Source organism: Naumovozyma dairenensis, chromosome 2 (genome assembly GCF_000227115.2).
Source record: "Naumovozyma dairenensis CBS 421 chromosome 2, complete genome".
Lineage (NCBI taxonomy): Eukaryota > Fungi > Ascomycota > Saccharomycetes > Saccharomycetales > Saccharomycetaceae > Naumovozyma > Naumovozyma dairenensis.
The window spans coordinates 369,446-388,219 of NC_016480.1; the positions used below are offsets into that span (position 1 = coordinate 369,446).

The window sequence follows — 18,774 nt, forward strand, 5'->3', positions numbered from 1 at the left end:
CTCTATCAAAGGTTTCTATTAAATTATATGCATAATATATAGATGCTACATAGATACAATCAATCAATCAAATGTGATTTTTTTACCTGCAAATTTAGCATTTTTTTGTTTCTCTTCAGCAAGTTTTTTAGCAACCCATGAAGGATGTTCTTCTAATGGTGGTTTCTCTAGCATTGGCGTAGTCTTCTTTATCTTGGCAACTGCACTATCACGAGCAGCCCAACCATTATCTCTATTACGTAACCTTTTTTCTTCCATTACCTTTTCATAAGCTTCTGCCTTTGCTGCACGTTTAGCAGCTCTTTCTTCATATTCTTCTTGCCTTTTTTGCCTTTCCGCAACTTTTGCTTCCACTTCTTTTTGAATATGTTTAGCACCAGAACCGTACTTCTGCTCCCATATCTTACGTCTAGCACGTTGACCACGTCTATTTTTCCTTTGTGGTTTATTTGACATTTGTTCTTTAGCAACTCTATCTTCTCTCTTTTCATCTTCACTGGATTCACCACCACTATAATAACCTGCCATTAATTCAGGTAACTTAACAACATTTTTCTTTGCCTTCTTTCTTGATGGTTCGTCACTAGTGTCTTCATCTTCATCCGAACTTGGTTCTTCATCTGTAACTTCATTATAATTTATAGTGGTATCAAGAGTATCTTCAACAGCATTACCTTCTTCTTCTTCTTCATCTGATGATGCGGCAAGTAAACCTTCATAATGTCTCGCAAGTTCTTCTTCATCAATATCGGCATGATCTTGATTGTCAATTTCACTTCCACTTTCATCCTCCTCCTCATCTTCCCTCTCATTAACACTATTGTCTGAAACTGATTCATTTTCATCCTTTGTACTTTTCTTAGATTTTTCCTGTTCTTGTTCTTGTTCTTGTTCCTGTTCTTGTTTCTGTTTTAATCTGTTCTGTTTATTGATTCCTAAGAAGAAATCTAACCCGTTTTCAAAATTTTCAATAATTTCTTTACATTCTTTATCATTCATCACTAAACTAATTAAACTATCACAATTTTTAATATTCATCACCACTTCATTCCATATTCTACTGGGATTAAATTCATTTGATTTATCTTGATTAATTATCCAATAAGAATGTAATGTGAACCATTTAGGAACCAATGTTTGCTTGCCCTCATCGTTTGAAACCTTTAGATTCTTCTTCTTTTGTGCAAACTTGAGTTTATTTATTGAAATTTTGATGCTTTTGGACATACAAATCAATTTGATAAAAAGATCCAAATCATAATTTTTCTTCACATCGTCCAATACAACATCCAATTTCTTCTTCTTCCAAACACTAGATTTGGAACTCGTCGTTAAAAACTTATTGAAAAATTTAGAAAATTTTTTCTCAAAATGATGAATCTTTTTATTAAATACTTCCAATTTAATTTGATCCATTTGTAATTCCACATCATCTAGCGTAATCTCATTCAAAATTTTGGCAATCTTTTTAGCATTCTTCTTACCTTTCGAATTATAATGGATTCTTGTTTGAACAAATCTTGGTTCAAATGAATTTAATGAGTTTGTTAAATAATGATATTGATATTCTAAATTGTCTAATTTGAATAGTAAGTTATCCTTCACCATTTTTTCTCTCTCTTTTTTTCCGCCACCAGCTTATTGTTTCTCACAAATAACAATACTAGTATAATTCACTAATTATCAATATTCTTTTTGAGACCTTTGCAAATGATTTTGGATAAGAGTTCTTGAAGTCATTAAACATATTTCTTCAAATTTTCCAGAATAATTTTTTTTTCATCTGGGGTTTGCGATGAGGAGGCATGGGTGTTGTTCTGCAAGATATTTCAAAAGACAAGAAATATATATTTTATAATAATGATATTATAATAGCTAATAATTAATAGACAGACATTAGTAAGTTGTCAGCTTTGAGGGCTCGAAAGACCATAAGATTATAATAAATGTATTGCAAATATGATTGCTGCATAGTTTATTTTTACCAGGATAGTCCCATTTGACTGTAGCTACCAACTAACTTGTTCTTACTTTTTTCAAGTAATATATGAGGGTACATCAAACTTATTACAGTATTGTTTCTACGGTAAAGAATACTATCAAGTTCATAATAGAGTATGGTCTATATCTTTATTTAGTGATGCACTGAATAGATGACAACCACGATGCTAGGCCAGCATGCATCATGCAGAGTATATGCTATTTTTTCTTTCTGTAGTCTATTGTCAAACGACATCTTTCAACAATACCATAATTTACTAAGAGCTGCAAGCTCTTTCACATGGTTAAAAATACAAGAATTTCTTCGATGTGAGTCAAGTACCTAACCTGCTTTCAAGTGTAAAATATTACCAAGTATTAAAAATCAGACTGACATGCAAATCGTTTTATTTTTTTGAGTCTCATCTTCATCAAATAAAAAATTTTCAAGAAGAAATAGCTCAATTGTCATCATATTTGAATACAAAATTTTACACAAGACAAGAAGACTCAAGTTCAAAAAAAAAGCATGATAAAAAGCAAAAATCCTGAATATTACCAGTAAAAGAAAAAGAAAAAGAAAAAAGGAAGGAAAACAAATAATAACATTAAAAAAATTACTCATTGAACAATAATCATAATAATATCAGAGCCACGCCCTGTCACAGGCAATTTATCATCAACGTTCCAAAATAAACAAATTAAGGAACACAGTTGACCGTCGTGATATAAGTGGAAATCATCATAAACAAAAACTGAATTAAAGTTCAACGTAAAATTTTATTATTAGTAATATTCATATTCATATTTTCTTTTCCATTATATTAACCTTAATATAATCAATCACAATAGTAATAATCAATCTTTTTTCTTTGTAAAGGCATCAGACACATATTTGCTCTTATCAATTCATTAAAAATAAATTCTCAGACATATGCTTGTCTATATTGAGTAAATTGTTTCATCTTCTGCAAAATTTTTATCGAATCTTATCGACTGATAAGAAGTTCGTTTCTTTTGTATTTACTATTTTCCTTTCCTTTCCTTTTCTTTTTGAAAAGTAATCAAAAATTCAGAATTGCATGAATGGTAAAAAAATAGTTTTGTCTTCACAATTTGATCAGACTCGTCATCTAAAAGGTATCATCATAATGAGAGCAAAAAAAAGGAAAACGAAAGGAAACACAAAAATAGGACCCCTTACAACAACAATAATAATCATAACAAAAAAACAAAAAACAAAAAACACAATAAATAATTTTTTTAAATGATGAATCTGTTGCGTGGGTTTTCTAGGCCCACATAAAAGCATTGTCACTCATGAAAGGAAAAAATATTATTTATTTTTATTCAGTGCCCAGTGCTGTGTATCTTCATCTTCATCAAAAAAAATGAAAAAAATTATTGACGCGTGCCACAATTCAATAAAATAAAAAAGTTGAATGCAAAACAACTGTTTCAATCCAATTCATCTTTTTTTCCACATAGAGTGAGATAGAATGTCAAAAGGTACAGTCAATTTTTTTTAAAAAATCAGAAGTAGTGCAAAAACGTATCAACATGTACTCGTTCAGCCAGTAATTCCAGCTTTTGTTTTCGTTGAATCATCATATAAAAAAGACTGACCTAAAGACATTTATTTGCGACGACAAATTAAAAAATAAGCAATAAAGAAAAAAGTTATAGGAATACGACTATATTCCACTCTTTGAAACACACTCACATAACAATAATAATGAAATGACAAATAAATCCTCAGTGATTAAGATCAAAAGTTCTAATCAATATTAAAATTCAGAAACTCTAGTTTGTATATATTTTGATATGGTCATCAACGGAGATTAAATGTCCATCGCTATTGTAATATATAGCAGCAGTTTGTGTTCAAAGCGTATGTGTATAATTTCTTTCTCTTGTCATTTTTTTGTCGTTGTCTCACTCTAACATAACCACTTGGATATACATGTTTTCCTGTTACAACCTAAGTTAAATTAAATAGTATTAAGACAATGATGAAAGTAACAATAATAGTTCAAACATCCAGCTGCTTTATATAGTTTGTCACTTACTTGTCAGAGGTATTGTTGGTTTTCCACCTAACCGTTCATTTTGGTGAAAATTTTTCACTTTTCCCACTGTAGTTTTTTTTGTTAGGGCTTTGTTCGGCGATGAGAGAGGGTAACAGCCATTTTAGCGACATGAGATCAAGAAACAGCTTTTGTAAATTGGGAAGCTGACACAAGAACATGGTCGATTGGATAGATCCTCAAGAGGAGTCATAAGGAATCAAGTAGCGTGTCTGTAGTGTATTGCTAAATCTAACTAAGAGCATCTTAAAGTTTGTTATTCTGTTTATCAGCGTCTCACAGTGTTCATTCCATTCGTTTTTTGTCGTATATAGCAATGGCTGCCACAATTAGCCAGCAGGAGACAGTACAAGATCAATCCGAACTTGATAAGCATGCAAAGAACTCTATGCAATTATCACCAGATGTATCACCACCAAATGAAACGAAAAGTTCCACAAGTTACTTCTCTTCAAAAAAATTTATCCAACTAGCAATTACTTTTTCAACATTATATCTTGCATACACAAAACATAAGGACACTAAGGATGAACTTGATTGCGTGACTATTTTCAAAGATGCTTCTAGAGTTATCGTAATCCTTTTAGCAAACATTTTTATGAATTATGCTAACAATGTAAACAAAATAGCAATTTCTAACGGTGCAGTCGATAACAATGTTAAAACAAATCTGCTTCCTCCTTTTGATGTATGTTATCTAGTCTATTTACCATTCATGGTGTCATTTTTATTTTGTCCTTCATTAGCTATTTTCAATACTACATTGACTCTGAATGTTTTAGATGTAAACATCTTCAAGAAATTGACATTCCAAGTTTGTTTTATCATTTTTGATCAAGTAATGTCTTCTTCTTCCACAAAAGATGATATAGATAAATTGCCATTAATTGGAATTGCTGTCAATTATACGATATCCGAACTACTGATGAAAATTGGAGAGAAGAAAAGTCTAGATTTAATTGATTCTAATTTGTTTAGTATCATTCTAACAAATATTTTAATAATGCTCCCAATCCAAAATGATAATATGGATTATTTACCCTTGATAATTTTGAGAAATACCCTATACGCATTCATTATAATAGTTTCTTTCAATTGGATGGTATCCACACTTCTGATCAAGTTAAAATTCAATCAAAAGTCCCTACATATAACCTTGTTAATCAATTTTATTATAGCCTTACCATTGACAATTAATGTCTTAGTTGAAATTCCTTCATCTTCAGAAAAATCATCGCTGTCTCCAAGTATATGGTTATTCGATTTCATTAATTCATCATCGATAAGAAAAACTATATTGATACTCTGGTTATCGTTCCTTCTAGTCCTAATACCGAATATAATTTTTTTCAAATCAAATTTCTCATTAAATACATCAAGGAAAATTTGGCACTTCTTAATTTTTTTATTATTAATTAAACCTTTCCAAATGGATCCATTCTTTATTAAAATTGCCCTATCAGGAACTATAGTCCTATTCTTATCCATTGAATATTTAAGATTCATTAACTTACACCCTATAGGTCCAATATTGAATGAACATTTGAAAACTTTCACTGATTATAGAGATAACAAAGGTCCTTTAATAATATCTTATATTTACTTAATTATTGGAATTTCAATACCTTTATTGGTTAATAATTCCCCTATTGGTTTGATAAGTCTGGGTATTGGTGATTCAATGGCTTCCATCATTGGTGGCAAATTTGGTCATTTTAAATGGCCAGGATCTAAAAAGACTCTGGAAGGTACAATGGCATTCATATTGACTACATCATTCACTTGCTATTGCTTAAAAACTTATTTCCAAGGGTTTTATTTCAACCAGATTTCAATGATTAATCTGTTCTATGTCTGTACATTATCAGGCATATTAGAAGGCAATAGTCAATTAAATGATAATATATTAATACCAACTTTCATGATGATTATAGAAGAACTATTATCCAATTAAAAAAAAAAGAAAAGAAAAATCCATAAAATGACCAAACGGTTATATGTTATTATTATTATTTTATTTTTGAACTATACATATACAAATATATATACAAGGTAGATATCAATTAATAAACATTTTACAATAGAAAAGCACAAAGTGATCATTTCTTACCATTTTTCTTGTTCTTCTTACTCTTCTTACCACTATCACCTTCAATAAAGTCTAATAATTCATCAACAGATTTCTTAGCTAATTCCGGGTTTGGTTCATTATTTTTTTTATTCTTCTTAGAATGCGAATTGTTATTACTACTACTGCTACCAGTACTACTAGCCTTTGCCTTTGATTGATGAGATTCTTGAACTTGCTTTTGTTCTTCATTGATCTTATTTTGAATATTATTCAATAAATTAGTCAACCCAGTAACCCATTGTTTAGCTTGAGCAGTTTGAACATGATTAGCACCCAACTCCTTAGTGAAAACTTTTTCTGCCATCACAACATGTTCTAACCCATGTCTGTATTCTTTCAAAGTGACATACATATTGCTCAATCTTGATCCAGTGTATGCATAAGCTAATGAATCATCTCCCACAGATGTACTAATCAAATCACTTAATTTCTTTAAGATTTCAATGGTTAATTTAGGATTCTCCACACCTAATGATAATTGTTCAAGACTTGTGTAAATGTTGGTAATACTTGGATGAACATATTGGTCACTACCAATTTGAAATGCTTGTAAAGTGGAAATAATTCTCTTATAAATAACAGACGCATTGTATGGACTTTCATTAGAAATCTCTGATAATGTTAAATTAATCATGGCTCTTAACATTTCAAAGGAATCAATACCACAAACTCTTTCATAAATTTTGCATGATTTACGACAGAACGCAACAGCTTCAGATGATAGTCCTAATTGATTGTAAATTGTCGACAAAGCTAAATATTTCTCAGCAACAGTTGGATGCAAAACACTGTTGACTTCTTCCAGGACAGCAATCGATTGAGCAAACGAAGTTAATGCAGTGGTTTGATCTTCATTAATCAATGAAAGACCTTGTTGCCAGTATTCTTGAGCGATTAATGATGTACATTCGGATGTCTTCACCTTTGGAATAATTACAAAATCGTTCACAGCAAATGTGGTTGTTGGCTCAACTAATTTATTTCTAATTTTCTTATCTTGAGATTGCTTATAATATTCATATTGTTCCCTTCTTAGGAAATATTCCTTATTGATTAATTGAATACCAAATTTATAACAAATAGATCTGATTAATTGGAATGGATTTCCTGTATGCTTATTGATCCAATTTTCTGGTAATTCATAACGGAAACGCAAAAATGCTTCTTTTTGGATAAATTCCAAGATGGATGCACGAGTCAAATTGACGAATTCATATGACTTTGTTGGGTAAAATTCATTAACTTCTTCTGGTTTTGGATCTGCATTATATTGTTCCCCAAATAACAAATTGAAAACGAAAGAAATTAATGATGGAACTAATGCCACTGGTAAAGGTTTAGCAAAGGCTCTCAAGAAATGTTTAATGGAACGAGAAATAACTTCTACTTCTGCTACATGAATTAAAGTCTCTAATTCATCTTTAGCAACGATGACTGGTTCTTCATTAGTTGGTTTCCTTAATTCATCTTCATTTAATTTCAAATCACCTGTCAATTCCGGTGGGACTTCTTTACCTTCTTGAACATATTTGTTAATCTTGGCTTGTCTTTCAGCAATCATTTTTTCAATTTTCATCAAATAAGAAGCTTCCCAATCCTCATAATCAGCATTATCCTTTGCAACTTCTTCTAATTTAGCAGAATGCTTGGTATTTTCACTTTCCAAATATTCCTTGGTGATTTCAATGATTTTACCTAAGTAACGAAGGTTAATACCATGCTTATGTAAGGTGTCAACTAAATGTTCCCCATTGTACGGGATATTCGCCTTCCCTTCGAAATAATCTTTCATCACATTTGGAATAATGTCATCATTCAAATAAGTGGACATATTATCAATAGTCTTATCTTCAACACCTTCAATATGATAAGCATCAGGATTATAGTTGAATTTATTTTCGTTGAATGCAGTAACCATATCTAACCCATCTTCCTTTTCAACTTTTTCAGTCCACCATTTATCGACTAACTCGGGACGCAATAACGTCTGTCTATGAGGATAACGTCTGGAGGTATCACCCTTAAAAGAATCAAAATGTTCCTTCACGAAGTTAATATCAATTGGATAAGTATTAGCCAAATCCAAAACATATTTCCTCTTATCGAATCCAATTAACCCTCTTGATTTGGAAGAAAACCAAATCTTATTGTCGTCATCATCAGCGGAGACTTTAGCATGATGTTTTTGCAAATGGAAGATTTTAGCAAATTCCGCACCCAATGCAGCATCGAATTCTTCATCGTACAAGATTTTCCCCTCTTCTTCATCTAACCCGTATTGAACCATAACATCATTTTTAAAGTCTTTCAAAATAGTTTCATCAGTAACAGGATCCTTTTCCAATTTGGCCCCCATAGAAGATAATAATCCAGGAACAGGAGTTTGAGCAATCAATCTTTTCCCTGCGAAATCAACGATGGTTGTTAAGACATATCTTACCTGATCTAATTTTACTCTATTTAATACGTTTATAGTTTTCAAATCTTGAGTGGCGGAAACTCTTGCAGTTTCTTCATCAACGATTAAATCCTTGTTGGAAACTTTATCAGCGAATGAATAGAATATATCATCAATTAAATAGATGTGTTCGTTGGTAACCGATTCTGGATTTAATGGGATCGAATCATTAGTGAAGATGGACATAGCACCTTTGATCGCTGCGATGGTGAAATCATGGGTGATTTTAGTTTGTAATTTTTCAAATTCGATACGGTTAGGGATCGAATCTAATGGTAGATCTTTAATCGCTTGGTATTGATCATTGAAAGTGGTATCGTTTGATTTTGTTATTGGAGATAGATCTTGAGAAGTTAATTGTAAACGTAGAAAATCTGATGGATTTGTCGGTGATGAAACCATCCATGGCTTATGCAAGAAAGTGGTCAATGGTTTCACGTAGGAGACGGATTCTAAATTAGATAATTTCTTTTCTAACGCTTCCACGTGAGAAGTGAATTTTTTAGAATGATAAGCTAATAAATCGTACAAAGTATAGAAGGTACCAGATTTAATTTGAGTTTTATTATCTTCTTCTTCAAATATTTTTTCATTTGGATCGAATTTAGTAGCAGATGATTTATTAACGAAAAATCCAGATGGAGTGACAGTAATGTGGAAGGTTTCACTTTCTAAAGTGACAACCTGAATGTAAAACAAATGTCCTTTAGATTTATAAAAGACAGGAACTGGATTATAACCAGATAATGATAAAGAACGAAGACATGGAGTTATTATGTCAGTTTCAGCAGACAGTAATTTATTAATGGAACTATTAGCGGAAGCTTCAAAAATTTCATGAACCATGGATGCAAATTTAGACTTCTCTTCATCATTTACTTCAAAAACATTTTTCTTCTTTGGTTCTTCTTCTTTCGTACCTTCTTCTTTCTCTTGGTCTTTCTTTTCTTCAATTGGAATTTTCTTTTCTTTAATATCATCTAATGGTAAAGAATTGAATTTAGAATGAGTGGAGATAGCGAATTCAGATAACCCATCGATGGATTCAGAAGAGAACCCGACAAAATCACGAACAGTTAAAAGATGGTGTAACCCACTTCTAGTAGTGTAGGGTTTCAAAGAAACGTTCAATTTAGCAACTTTGTCATTATTATTTGCCAATGACTCACCAAGAGTAGCTTCCTCTGACAATATTTTACCGTTATGAGTTAATTGAATATTCGTCAAATATTTAGATTGTTCAGAGATGGCTAAAACATCTACAACTGTTCTGATTTTGACATCTTTGTTGAATTGGAAAAGCAATTCATTCTTTTTGGTGTTGTCAGCTGTAGTTGAAGATGCTTTGTGGTTGCGGTTAGATTTCTTCCCTTTGGTATCGTTATTATTATGATGATGGTGACGAGGAATTGATAAAACAGGTAATTTTATAGAGACCTGAACGTTCTCATTCTGTTCGGTTTTAATTGAGTCGCTGGTGCTGACAGCATCAGTTGTAGCAGCAGACATTGCAAAGCAAAATTTTACAGTTGTTGTTGATGTTAGTCTTCGCTAGCAATACAGGTTTATATTTCCAATACAAAAAGAGTATAAAATAAAGAATATATCTAATCTATAAAGCAATTTATTAAGTGCTAAATCTTAAAGTGTTCGTTGCTTCATGACATTACTTAGTTACTCATACATAATTTGCCGAAGGAGTTTTCCAATTTCAAGCGTCCAAAGAATTTGATATAATGGAATTGTGGAAACTTCGAAGAAATGGATGGATGGATGGATGGACTGAGGGTAACCACTAGGCATGTTCTCGTTAGAAAACTTAAAAAAACTCCGATACGGGGAGTCGAACCCCGGTCTCCACGGTGAAAGCGTGATGTGATAGCCGTTACACTATATCGGATGATATTTCATAATTTCTGTAAGATATCCAATCGAGATAACGAAGCATTGGCGTCATGCCAAAGTGTCACAAAGAAGTATGTTTATTTTATTATTGTTTGAGTAATTACTGTCACGAAATTATGTGTCGTTATCAGTTAAGTAAGTCAAGAATTATTATTATGAAGTTTACCAGGTTCGAAGTAATGACCCGAACTATGTTATGCACCATACATGTTTGTAGCTGTATAACGTTTATTGAATTATAATTGAATATCGTTTGTTGAATTAAGTCGAATGCCATGCAAGTGTTATCTTATTATTATTAAGATTGTTTTTGATTGCAGCCACGTCTACGGTTTCGGCCGGCCATGCGTACAAGAGTTATGTATTGGGTCGGTTAAGTCGTATGGTTTTGCTGAGTAAACACTCAGGCGTTCTGGATTAGTCTCTCCTAATCAAACCTACAAGTATTTAGAGTGTCCTGCGGAGCACCTAGTCGAAAGGACTTTGAGAGCGGTGTTCATGATTACGAATATTGTTTTATGCATGCATGACTTCAACGAGATACTATATGAACTTCTAGAATTTATTTGACTTACTAAGTTATTACTTTATTAACATTATCCTAAGCCACAATTGTGTGAACAACTAGGTGTGTGCCTGTGGGAAGAAAGATACTACTAACCTTTAATTTATTTTATTTTACTTTATTTTATTTCTATTTTTACCAATCCAGTGAATTACCGTGGAACAGAGAAGTTTAAAGTTTATTGAGGTCTGACATGAAACTAATCTAAAACGACACGTATTATCCAAATTACCTATTACAGCTTTGTTAGAGAAAAGTAATGGCTAGTAAGAAAGGTTATTGACAAGAGAAAAAGTATTCTGGAAAGATTATAAAAGGACTGAAAGTTGAACTAGAATTAGAGGTATTTTAGTTAGTTATTTATATCTCTTTATTAGTTATTATTTATACTATATATGAAGAGAGCAACCCGAATCATCTATTCGCTAGAATCCTAAATTCTACTCTCTGCCTTTAAGAAGTTTAGATTTTGATCTATTATCGAACCCATATTTTACATTTCCCCAATGGTTTAGAAAACCATAAGAGTAGGATATAATCATGAGAGTGTATTGATTGAACCTGTATTCTAAATTGATATTTGTCTTGACTTTTAGATATATATTTCAAAGACTCTATGAGGCTTGTATTAATATATATATTATATTGGCTTTTAATTAAGGCAGTTATAACTGGTTGTAAAAAGTAAAAGTAATCTTTAACATAGTAAGAGTTCTATATTCTCTTCTGTTTTATGTATACAAATAATATGTAATAATCAATAATACTTTAATATACAGTTGCTTTGTTGCTTTTCAACGACATTTCCTTATTTTGGATACTTTTCCTTATGTTAATCGTTATCAACAAGATGTTTACGATTTGGTGTCATATTCTTAATGGCAAATCAATACAAGAGTCATTCCCGGGATGAACTCCTCATTCCCTTACCCGTTTAGCACTGAAGTGACACTGTCGTATTTTGGTTAATCCACAAGGTAGGATTAACGACTTTTTTTTATGAACGATTCAAAAAGTCTCTTAATGGGCTCATCAAATTGCAAATATCCCTCTTTTAAACTTTTCAATTGCTCAAACCTTCCTTTTCTTCTCATCAATAATTTAGTGCTAATAAAAGCGTAGGTGAGACATATACCCCTTCCTGGGGACTTAGTCCTGTTAAACTAGATGTCCCTAAAATAGAACTTTTTTTATTATATTATAAAAATGTAGGATGTCAATAGCCAAGACAAACCCGAAGGTTTAGTTGTTGAAGACAGCATGTTCAAGAACTTTTGTTCATTAGACAGATATATGTTATTAGTTGAAACACAACCTTTACATGATATTGGAACCAGTTAGACCTCCCAATGAAACAAGTGACAAATGAATTATATGTAGTGGTATTTAGCTGAAGACGGTGAAGATGATGAATATACTGGGGGTGAAGTAGATGTTAATGGAGAAGTTACCAAGATAACTCATCATGACGAAGATATCATTAAAGTTGAGGAAAATTTGCTAATACTGAGAATGAAAAGGCATTAAAACACTTTGAAGAAAAACAATGATTGATCCTGATGCTGATAACTAGCACAGATTTTTACTCTTTCCTGCTAAAGGCACGTGTGTATATATGTAAATTAATGAATAATAAAAGAAGATTAAAGGTATCTATTTTTTCTTACATACAGCAGAAGAACTGTCGTATATATGTATTCACTCATTCATTTATTCATCTTTCACTTGGGACTGTGACTGTTGTAGTTGTAGTTGTTCTTGTTGTTGTTTTAAGAATCGTTCTCTGAGCATTTCTTTAATTTCTTGCTTTTGTTTAACGTATTCTTCTGCTCTTCCTAATGAAGAGTCTACTACATCAATTACGTTTCTGACGACATCTAATGATTCTTTGGCTAAGATTAATACTTTCCCATTTGTACTTATATAATTTGAACTTGAATTTAGAGTTGGTTGATTTTGTTCGGAAGTTGCAGCTGGAGTAGAGAAGAAAGAATTGTTAACACTTATTGTCCAATTTGTGGGTAAATTAAGCAAAGTTTCTCTTACTTGAGTTCTTGCAGGTTCCGGGAGTGAACTTCCTGTGTATTTTGATACTAACGAATAAACTTTTTTGATAGTCCCCACTATTTCCATTTTAATTATTGTTGATTGTTCATCATAGTCTTTTGATGGTTCATTTGCATCAAAATATTCTTCATCGTCATCGTCCTCATCGTCTTCAGAATCTGTAGCTGATGATGTATCATCATTTGATTTTTTAGTTATATTTTTAGGATGTCGTATATGGTGTCTATTACCATTATTATGATTAGTAATGTGTGTAGTTCTTGCGACTTGTTCTTCTGTGACCATATCTTGTAGGTAAGAGACTTTATCAGATAATTGTTTATTTGCTAATTTTAAAAGATGAAGACAAGCAATCAAACTTTTTTTAGATTCAATGGACATATTCAACTTATATTCCTTTAAATTGTCTTTACTTTTAGCGATTGCCTCAGAAATCTTTTGTCTTTTTGAGATTCGAAAGTATTCTTCTTCGTTATCTGATTCATCATCATCATCTTCTTCGTCTTCGTTATCATTTTCAGAGTCGGTATAATTTTCTTCATATGCGTCGTCTAATAATCTTGCAATGGAAGATACTCTTTTTTTACTATTAAAATCGTCATAAAATGTGACGACATTTTTACAAACTCTATCTAATAACGTTTCAGTTTCTTGCTCTTGTTCTTGTTCTTGTTCCTGTTCTTGTTCATTTTCATTTTCATTTTCAGAATGGGGATCCTTGTCAGATATTTCAATGTTAGCTTCATTACTTATTCGTCGGTTATCAAGATTGTTATTTGTAGCGTCAACTTCCGTAGTAGGCTCGATGATATTTTTAATGGAAAGGACAGCAGCATTACTGTTAGTTCTAGTACGATTAGAATGCCGTAATACGCCCAATACTTCTGCGGCTCTAACTTCCTCTTCAGATAGATTTCCATGCTTAGTTATAGATGAAGGAGGTGAGGACGACATCTCTTATTCTTTTATATTTGTATGTCTCTGTAATTGTATATCTCTTCCCTTGTCTTGGCAAAGTAAATGATATAAGATGACTTATGTTTATACTGAATATTGCCCAGTATTCATACGTATAGTTAGCTAACTACTGAGAAAACAACTAACATCTTATCCCTAACAATTTTGTTGTTCTTATGGAATCCCATATCCTATGAAAAATTCTATTCTATATTTCATCAATTAATCATATGGCAACAGTTTCACATGTCAAAAACAAACGTACGTACAGTTTCGAAAACAACCAGATTACGTACGCATACACACACGCACACGTCCGTTTGCGCGTTCGTTGTTTTGATTTTCAATTTTCTCCGAGGGGAGCTTACCCTGGCTTCTACTTTCTAGGGATTCTCAACAAAGTTTCCGTGCGTTACCCGCAGTGGGCTGTCTCGCAGTGGACTCGGCTTTTAGCTCAAGTGTACCCGGCTGTACGTAGCGGTACGCCCTTTCTTCACACGTGACCCTGTACGCGACCGGGTCCCCTGGAAGTTCCACGGCGACTCCATAAATGTTCCCCGGAGGTGTATAGTTCAACATTTTAGCCGCCGAGCATCAGCTGTGTCTACAACACTTATAACCTCCATAAAATTTAGACTATTTAAAGTATGTCTGTGCAATATATATCAATGAATGCGACGGTCTATGTTGCCTAAACTATGTATGCATATTCTTCATCACTGATGGTCTTATATCGAACCCAGGGGAAAGATTGGTACTGTAATTGTGGCTCTTCAATCTTCAAATACTCAATCTTTAACCCGCTACACGTATAATACGGTATTTCAAAATCTATCTTCAATAGGTTCGGTGATCGTGTTCGTTTTCGTAAATCTTTATCCTTCCGCTCTTCTTTCGTTTTCCTTGCATGTGTTCCCGTGGCTTCTTGACTACCCACATCTTCTTCTTCTTCTTCGGCTTCTACTTCGGCTTCCACTTCGTCTTCATCCTCGTCATTGTGATGATGTATCTTTTTATACAATTCTTCCAATTTAGGTCCCTCTCTTAACGGTGGTGGATTCATTGAGGTTTTCATTTCCTCTTGCAATCGTTCATATTCTTCTTCATTGAATATGGGGAACTCTGCCATCATAGACATAGTAACTTCTCCATGTCCACCTTTCATTGATCCAATTTCCCAAATTAGAAAATTATCACTTAAATTAAATAATACTTTACCCTGGTCACATTTAAATTTGATTTGTTTACTTAAATCAATTCTATATTCTTGAAAAAGTCGTTCAATGGGGATTTTTAAATTTAATTTCGATGTATTATTTGTAGTCTTGAAATGTGTCTCAATAATAACATGAATTTTCAATTTATATTTAGATAACTTCGGTTTAATATCAAACAGTTTCAATTTAATGACTGGTAAATCTTTAACATGTCTTTTCAATTCATACTTACATAAAAGAAAATCACCATCGGGCGGTATAAATTCAATCTCTTTCTTCCTATCTCGTTCATCGTGATTCTCATTCTCGTTTACATTTGCATTATCATCGCCATCGTCGTCTTCTGCACTCTGTAAATGTAACGAATCTAAACTAACACATTGATGGAAATGTGCATTGGATAAAAATTGTGAATCATTTTGTAATATCTTATTAATTGATATCTTCAATTTGGGCATCCCAGAAAGATAACATTTACAAACAATCTCTCCATGAATTAAATTCTTCCTTATTAAACCCTTCTCAAAATCCATAAAATATTCTACTTTCTCAATAACATCTAGGAAAAATTCATTCTTTGCATAATGAATACCTTTAGTTCTCCACGATATGGGCATTATCGTTGTCTTGGCAATATAACTATTCATATAAATATCATTATTACCTTCACCAAGAGTTCCAAGTTCTATATCGGTATCGGTATCGGTATCTTGTCTATTACCACCACCAATACGTAATCTGGTACCATCTAACACTTTATCTTTATTCTTCTTTATCGTTTCCAAAATTTTATCCTTTTCTAATTTCGTTAAATTGGACAAGTTCAATCCAGCACCAGCACCAGTACCAACATTGTCTGCTTGTTTCCCTTTCGCTTTTGATTTTTCATGCTTATGCTTGTGTTTATGCTTTCGTTTATGCTTATTATCATCGTCGTCATCACTACTAACCTCATCATTACCATCAATCCTACTTCCATCATAATTTAGTTCAGGTAAATTAATCTTAACACGAATATAATCTTTAATTAAACTGGAATCAGTGAATTGAACAATACCAAAATCTAAACTTTCATCAAGCAATTCCATAACCAATAAGAAATTATCAATCAATAACCCCTTATCTAATTTAGTAACGTTCAAATAACTCTTCAATAATTTATAAAATTCTTCCAAATATGAGAAGATGATCATTAAACTATTCATTGAATTATTCTCAATTATGGAAACAAAAATTAATGAATCTCTCTTAATATGAAGAAATTGCCAACCACAATTTCCTCCTCCCCCATTAGTACTATTACTCATACCATAATCATTTGTATTTAATATTGGTAAAACCTTGCTATCATCATTATTGTGAATTTCATTCTGTTGTTTCCTGTATATTTCTTGAAATTTTAATAATAATTCGAAATTATTACCTATTGATCGAATATTCTTGTTTAAAATCGGTTCTAAATTCTCATCCAAGATAAAGATACAGGATGACATCTTGTCTTTCAGAGCTTGGTTATATTATTCTGATCTGATCTGTTCTCTTTCTTTTTTTTTTTTTTTTTTTTTACTTGTTTCAAGCTTCTTTAATTACGTAGTTACGTAGATACATTTTACATATAAATCTACAATCGCGTTTCCATGCTTATCACACTTTTAGCACTTTTAAATCTATGAAAAGACAACTGTCATGAATTCATTTAGTCAGACCAATAAATACTAGTACAACAAGCTAATCTCTGTGTGTATATAGGTAAGAATTATGTATAATAAAATTGTTAAAGTGAAACCTATTCCAATTGATCCTAAGAATCTATCATCAAAATTATCAGATTTGAAACTGTCACCAAATTGGAAAACAATACCTCCTCTTGAAAGCAAGGATTCAAACATAAAGATAGGTCATAAATTGGTAAGAGAAACAATTAAATTCAAAAACTTCGAAATAACATGGGCATTTTTGAATCAATTAGCAATGAGATGCCATCTTTGGGGTCATCATCCAACTATTTCTACTACTTATAATAAAGTTGATTTACAATTATTTAATCATGATTTAAATATGATTACTGACATTGATTTGAAATTGGCATCTAAGATTGAATCATATATAAATCTATATAATCAGGCATCTCAGGAAATAAAAAAAGAATAATCATAGTTAATTAATATTTATGTATAAACTAACTTATATATATATACCTTCGCCTTTGCGAATCATAATTACATGGCTCTATTATTGTAATAATTTTATAGGGAGTTTAAACACTAACCTTGGTGGCATCACTACCATTCGAAGATAACTTCTTCTCAAGTTTATCAAATTCCTTTAATGCGATTTCCTGTTGGGGATCCAATAGTTGAATAACTTCTTTAACCTCATCAACATAATGCATTAACATAGATTCAATACCATACTTCAACGTAACTTCACTTGATGAACAAGATGAACAAGAACCTTTCAATCTTAAATATACAGTCCCTGTCTTGGAATCCCACCCCAAATAATCTACATCCCCACCATCTTCCAAAATAGCAGGTCTAATCCTCGTATCAATCAATTCATCAATAATCTCACTAATCTCTTCAGCTTCTTCATCATATTCAAATTTCGGTGTATTAATATTATACCCACCTCCAGCTTTCTCACTCAATTCCTTCACAGTAAAGAAATCATCAGAAATGACATTTTCCCCGGATTTCAAATGCTCCAATAATATCCTCACCACATCAGGACGTAATTGATTCCAATCAATCATACTATCTTTATTAACTGAAACAAAATCATCACCAATCATCAATGATTCAGCTCCAGAACATTCCAAAAATATTCTTTCAGCTAACTTACAATTATTAATCAATGTAGTGTCTGTGTTTTTAATAACGATGCTCTTGGATCCTGGCGTCTGGAATAATTCTCCATCTACTGACAGAAATTTCAATGCATGTTCATTTGGTGTGGTTAAGACATTTATGTTTAACCATCTACGGAAAGTTGGCAGTAGTGAACGACTTTGGCCCTTGGTAAACATTATACCGTTACGTGAAATCACTGATCTGAACATCTTTACTCTATATATATGTGTGTATGTCTGCGTGTGTATATGTGTGTGTGTATCAAATATTTGGTTTTGTTCTTAAAATTATAGATAGGTAGGTATCACGCCAACAAGAACGTTATTCTTGTTTTTTTATGTTGGTATATATACTGAATATGAACATCAAGATCAGAAAGTGTGCATAAATATAATCAGTGATGATTCATTCGATGATGTTAATCATTCGATGTATTGAAAATTACATAGCAATTTTCCTCTAAAGGATGAAATTTCCTAGGAATTTAAGTTTACACTGTAAAAACGCTATAGGCTGACTAATAGTGAAATTAAACAAAATGCGCCAGTGTCATAA

General features: G+C 32.0%; 7 protein-coding genes and 1 non-coding gene across 8 annotated transcripts; 2 read left to right on the forward strand and 6 right to left on the reverse strand.

Annotated features, from left to right (window-relative positions):
* Positions 1–63: 63 nt before the first annotated feature.
* BUD22 (Bud22p) lies at positions 64–1,608 on the reverse strand (the record flags this gene model as incomplete). The annotated part of the gene is made up of 1 exon (XM_003668386.1): positions 64–1,608. The coding sequence occupies one exon, from the start codon at positions 1,606–1,608 to the stop codon at positions 64–66; it is 1,545 nt and encodes a 514-aa protein (XP_003668434.1).
* A 2,775-nt stretch (positions 1,609–4,383) lies between these two features.
* On the forward strand, positions 4,384–6,021 carry SEC59 (dolichol kinase; the record flags this gene model as incomplete). Its single annotated transcript, XM_003668387.1, has 1 exon — positions 4,384–6,021. One exon carries the CDS (start codon positions 4,384–4,386, stop codon positions 6,019–6,021), a length of 1,638 nt encoding a protein of 545 aa, XP_003668435.1.
* Positions 6,022–6,166: 145 nt separating this feature from the next.
* On the reverse strand, positions 6,167–10,165 carry CLU1 (translation initiation factor 3 subunit CLU1; the record flags this gene model as incomplete). Its single annotated transcript, XM_003668388.1, has 1 exon — positions 6,167–10,165. One exon carries the CDS (start codon positions 10,163–10,165, stop codon positions 6,167–6,169), a length of 3,999 nt encoding a protein of 1,332 aa, XP_003668436.1.
* A 319-nt stretch (positions 10,166–10,484) lies between these two features.
* NDAI0Btrna13E lies at positions 10,485–10,556 on the reverse strand. Its single transcript has one exon. It is a non-coding gene; the product is annotated as a tRNA-Glu (tRNA).
* A 2,280-nt stretch (positions 10,557–12,836) lies between these two features.
* OPI1 (transcriptional regulator OPI1) lies at positions 12,837–14,147 on the reverse strand (the record flags this gene model as incomplete). The annotated part of the gene is made up of 1 exon (XM_003668389.1): positions 12,837–14,147. The coding sequence occupies one exon, from the start codon at positions 14,145–14,147 to the stop codon at positions 12,837–12,839; it is 1,311 nt and encodes a 436-aa protein (XP_003668437.1).
* Positions 14,148–14,841: 694 nt separating this feature from the next.
* On the reverse strand, positions 14,842–16,860 carry APM2 (Apm2p; the record flags this gene model as incomplete). The annotated part of the gene is made up of 1 exon (XM_003668390.1): positions 14,842–16,860. One exon carries the CDS (start codon positions 16,858–16,860, stop codon positions 14,842–14,844), a length of 2,019 nt encoding a protein of 672 aa, XP_003668438.1.
* Positions 16,861–17,125: 265 nt separating this feature from the next.
* On the forward strand, positions 17,126–17,518 carry MCO14 (4a-hydroxytetrahydrobiopterin dehydratase; the record flags this gene model as incomplete). The annotated part of the gene is made up of 1 exon (XM_003668391.1): positions 17,126–17,518. One exon carries the CDS (start codon positions 17,126–17,128, stop codon positions 17,516–17,518), a length of 393 nt encoding a protein of 130 aa, XP_003668439.1.
* A 106-nt stretch (positions 17,519–17,624) lies between these two features.
* Positions 17,625–18,428, reverse strand: NFU1 (Nfu1p; the record flags this gene model as incomplete). The annotated part of the gene is made up of 1 exon (XM_003668392.1): positions 17,625–18,428. The coding sequence occupies one exon, from the start codon at positions 18,426–18,428 to the stop codon at positions 17,625–17,627; it is 804 nt and encodes a 267-aa protein (XP_003668440.1).
* Positions 18,429–18,774: the final 346 nt, after the last annotated feature.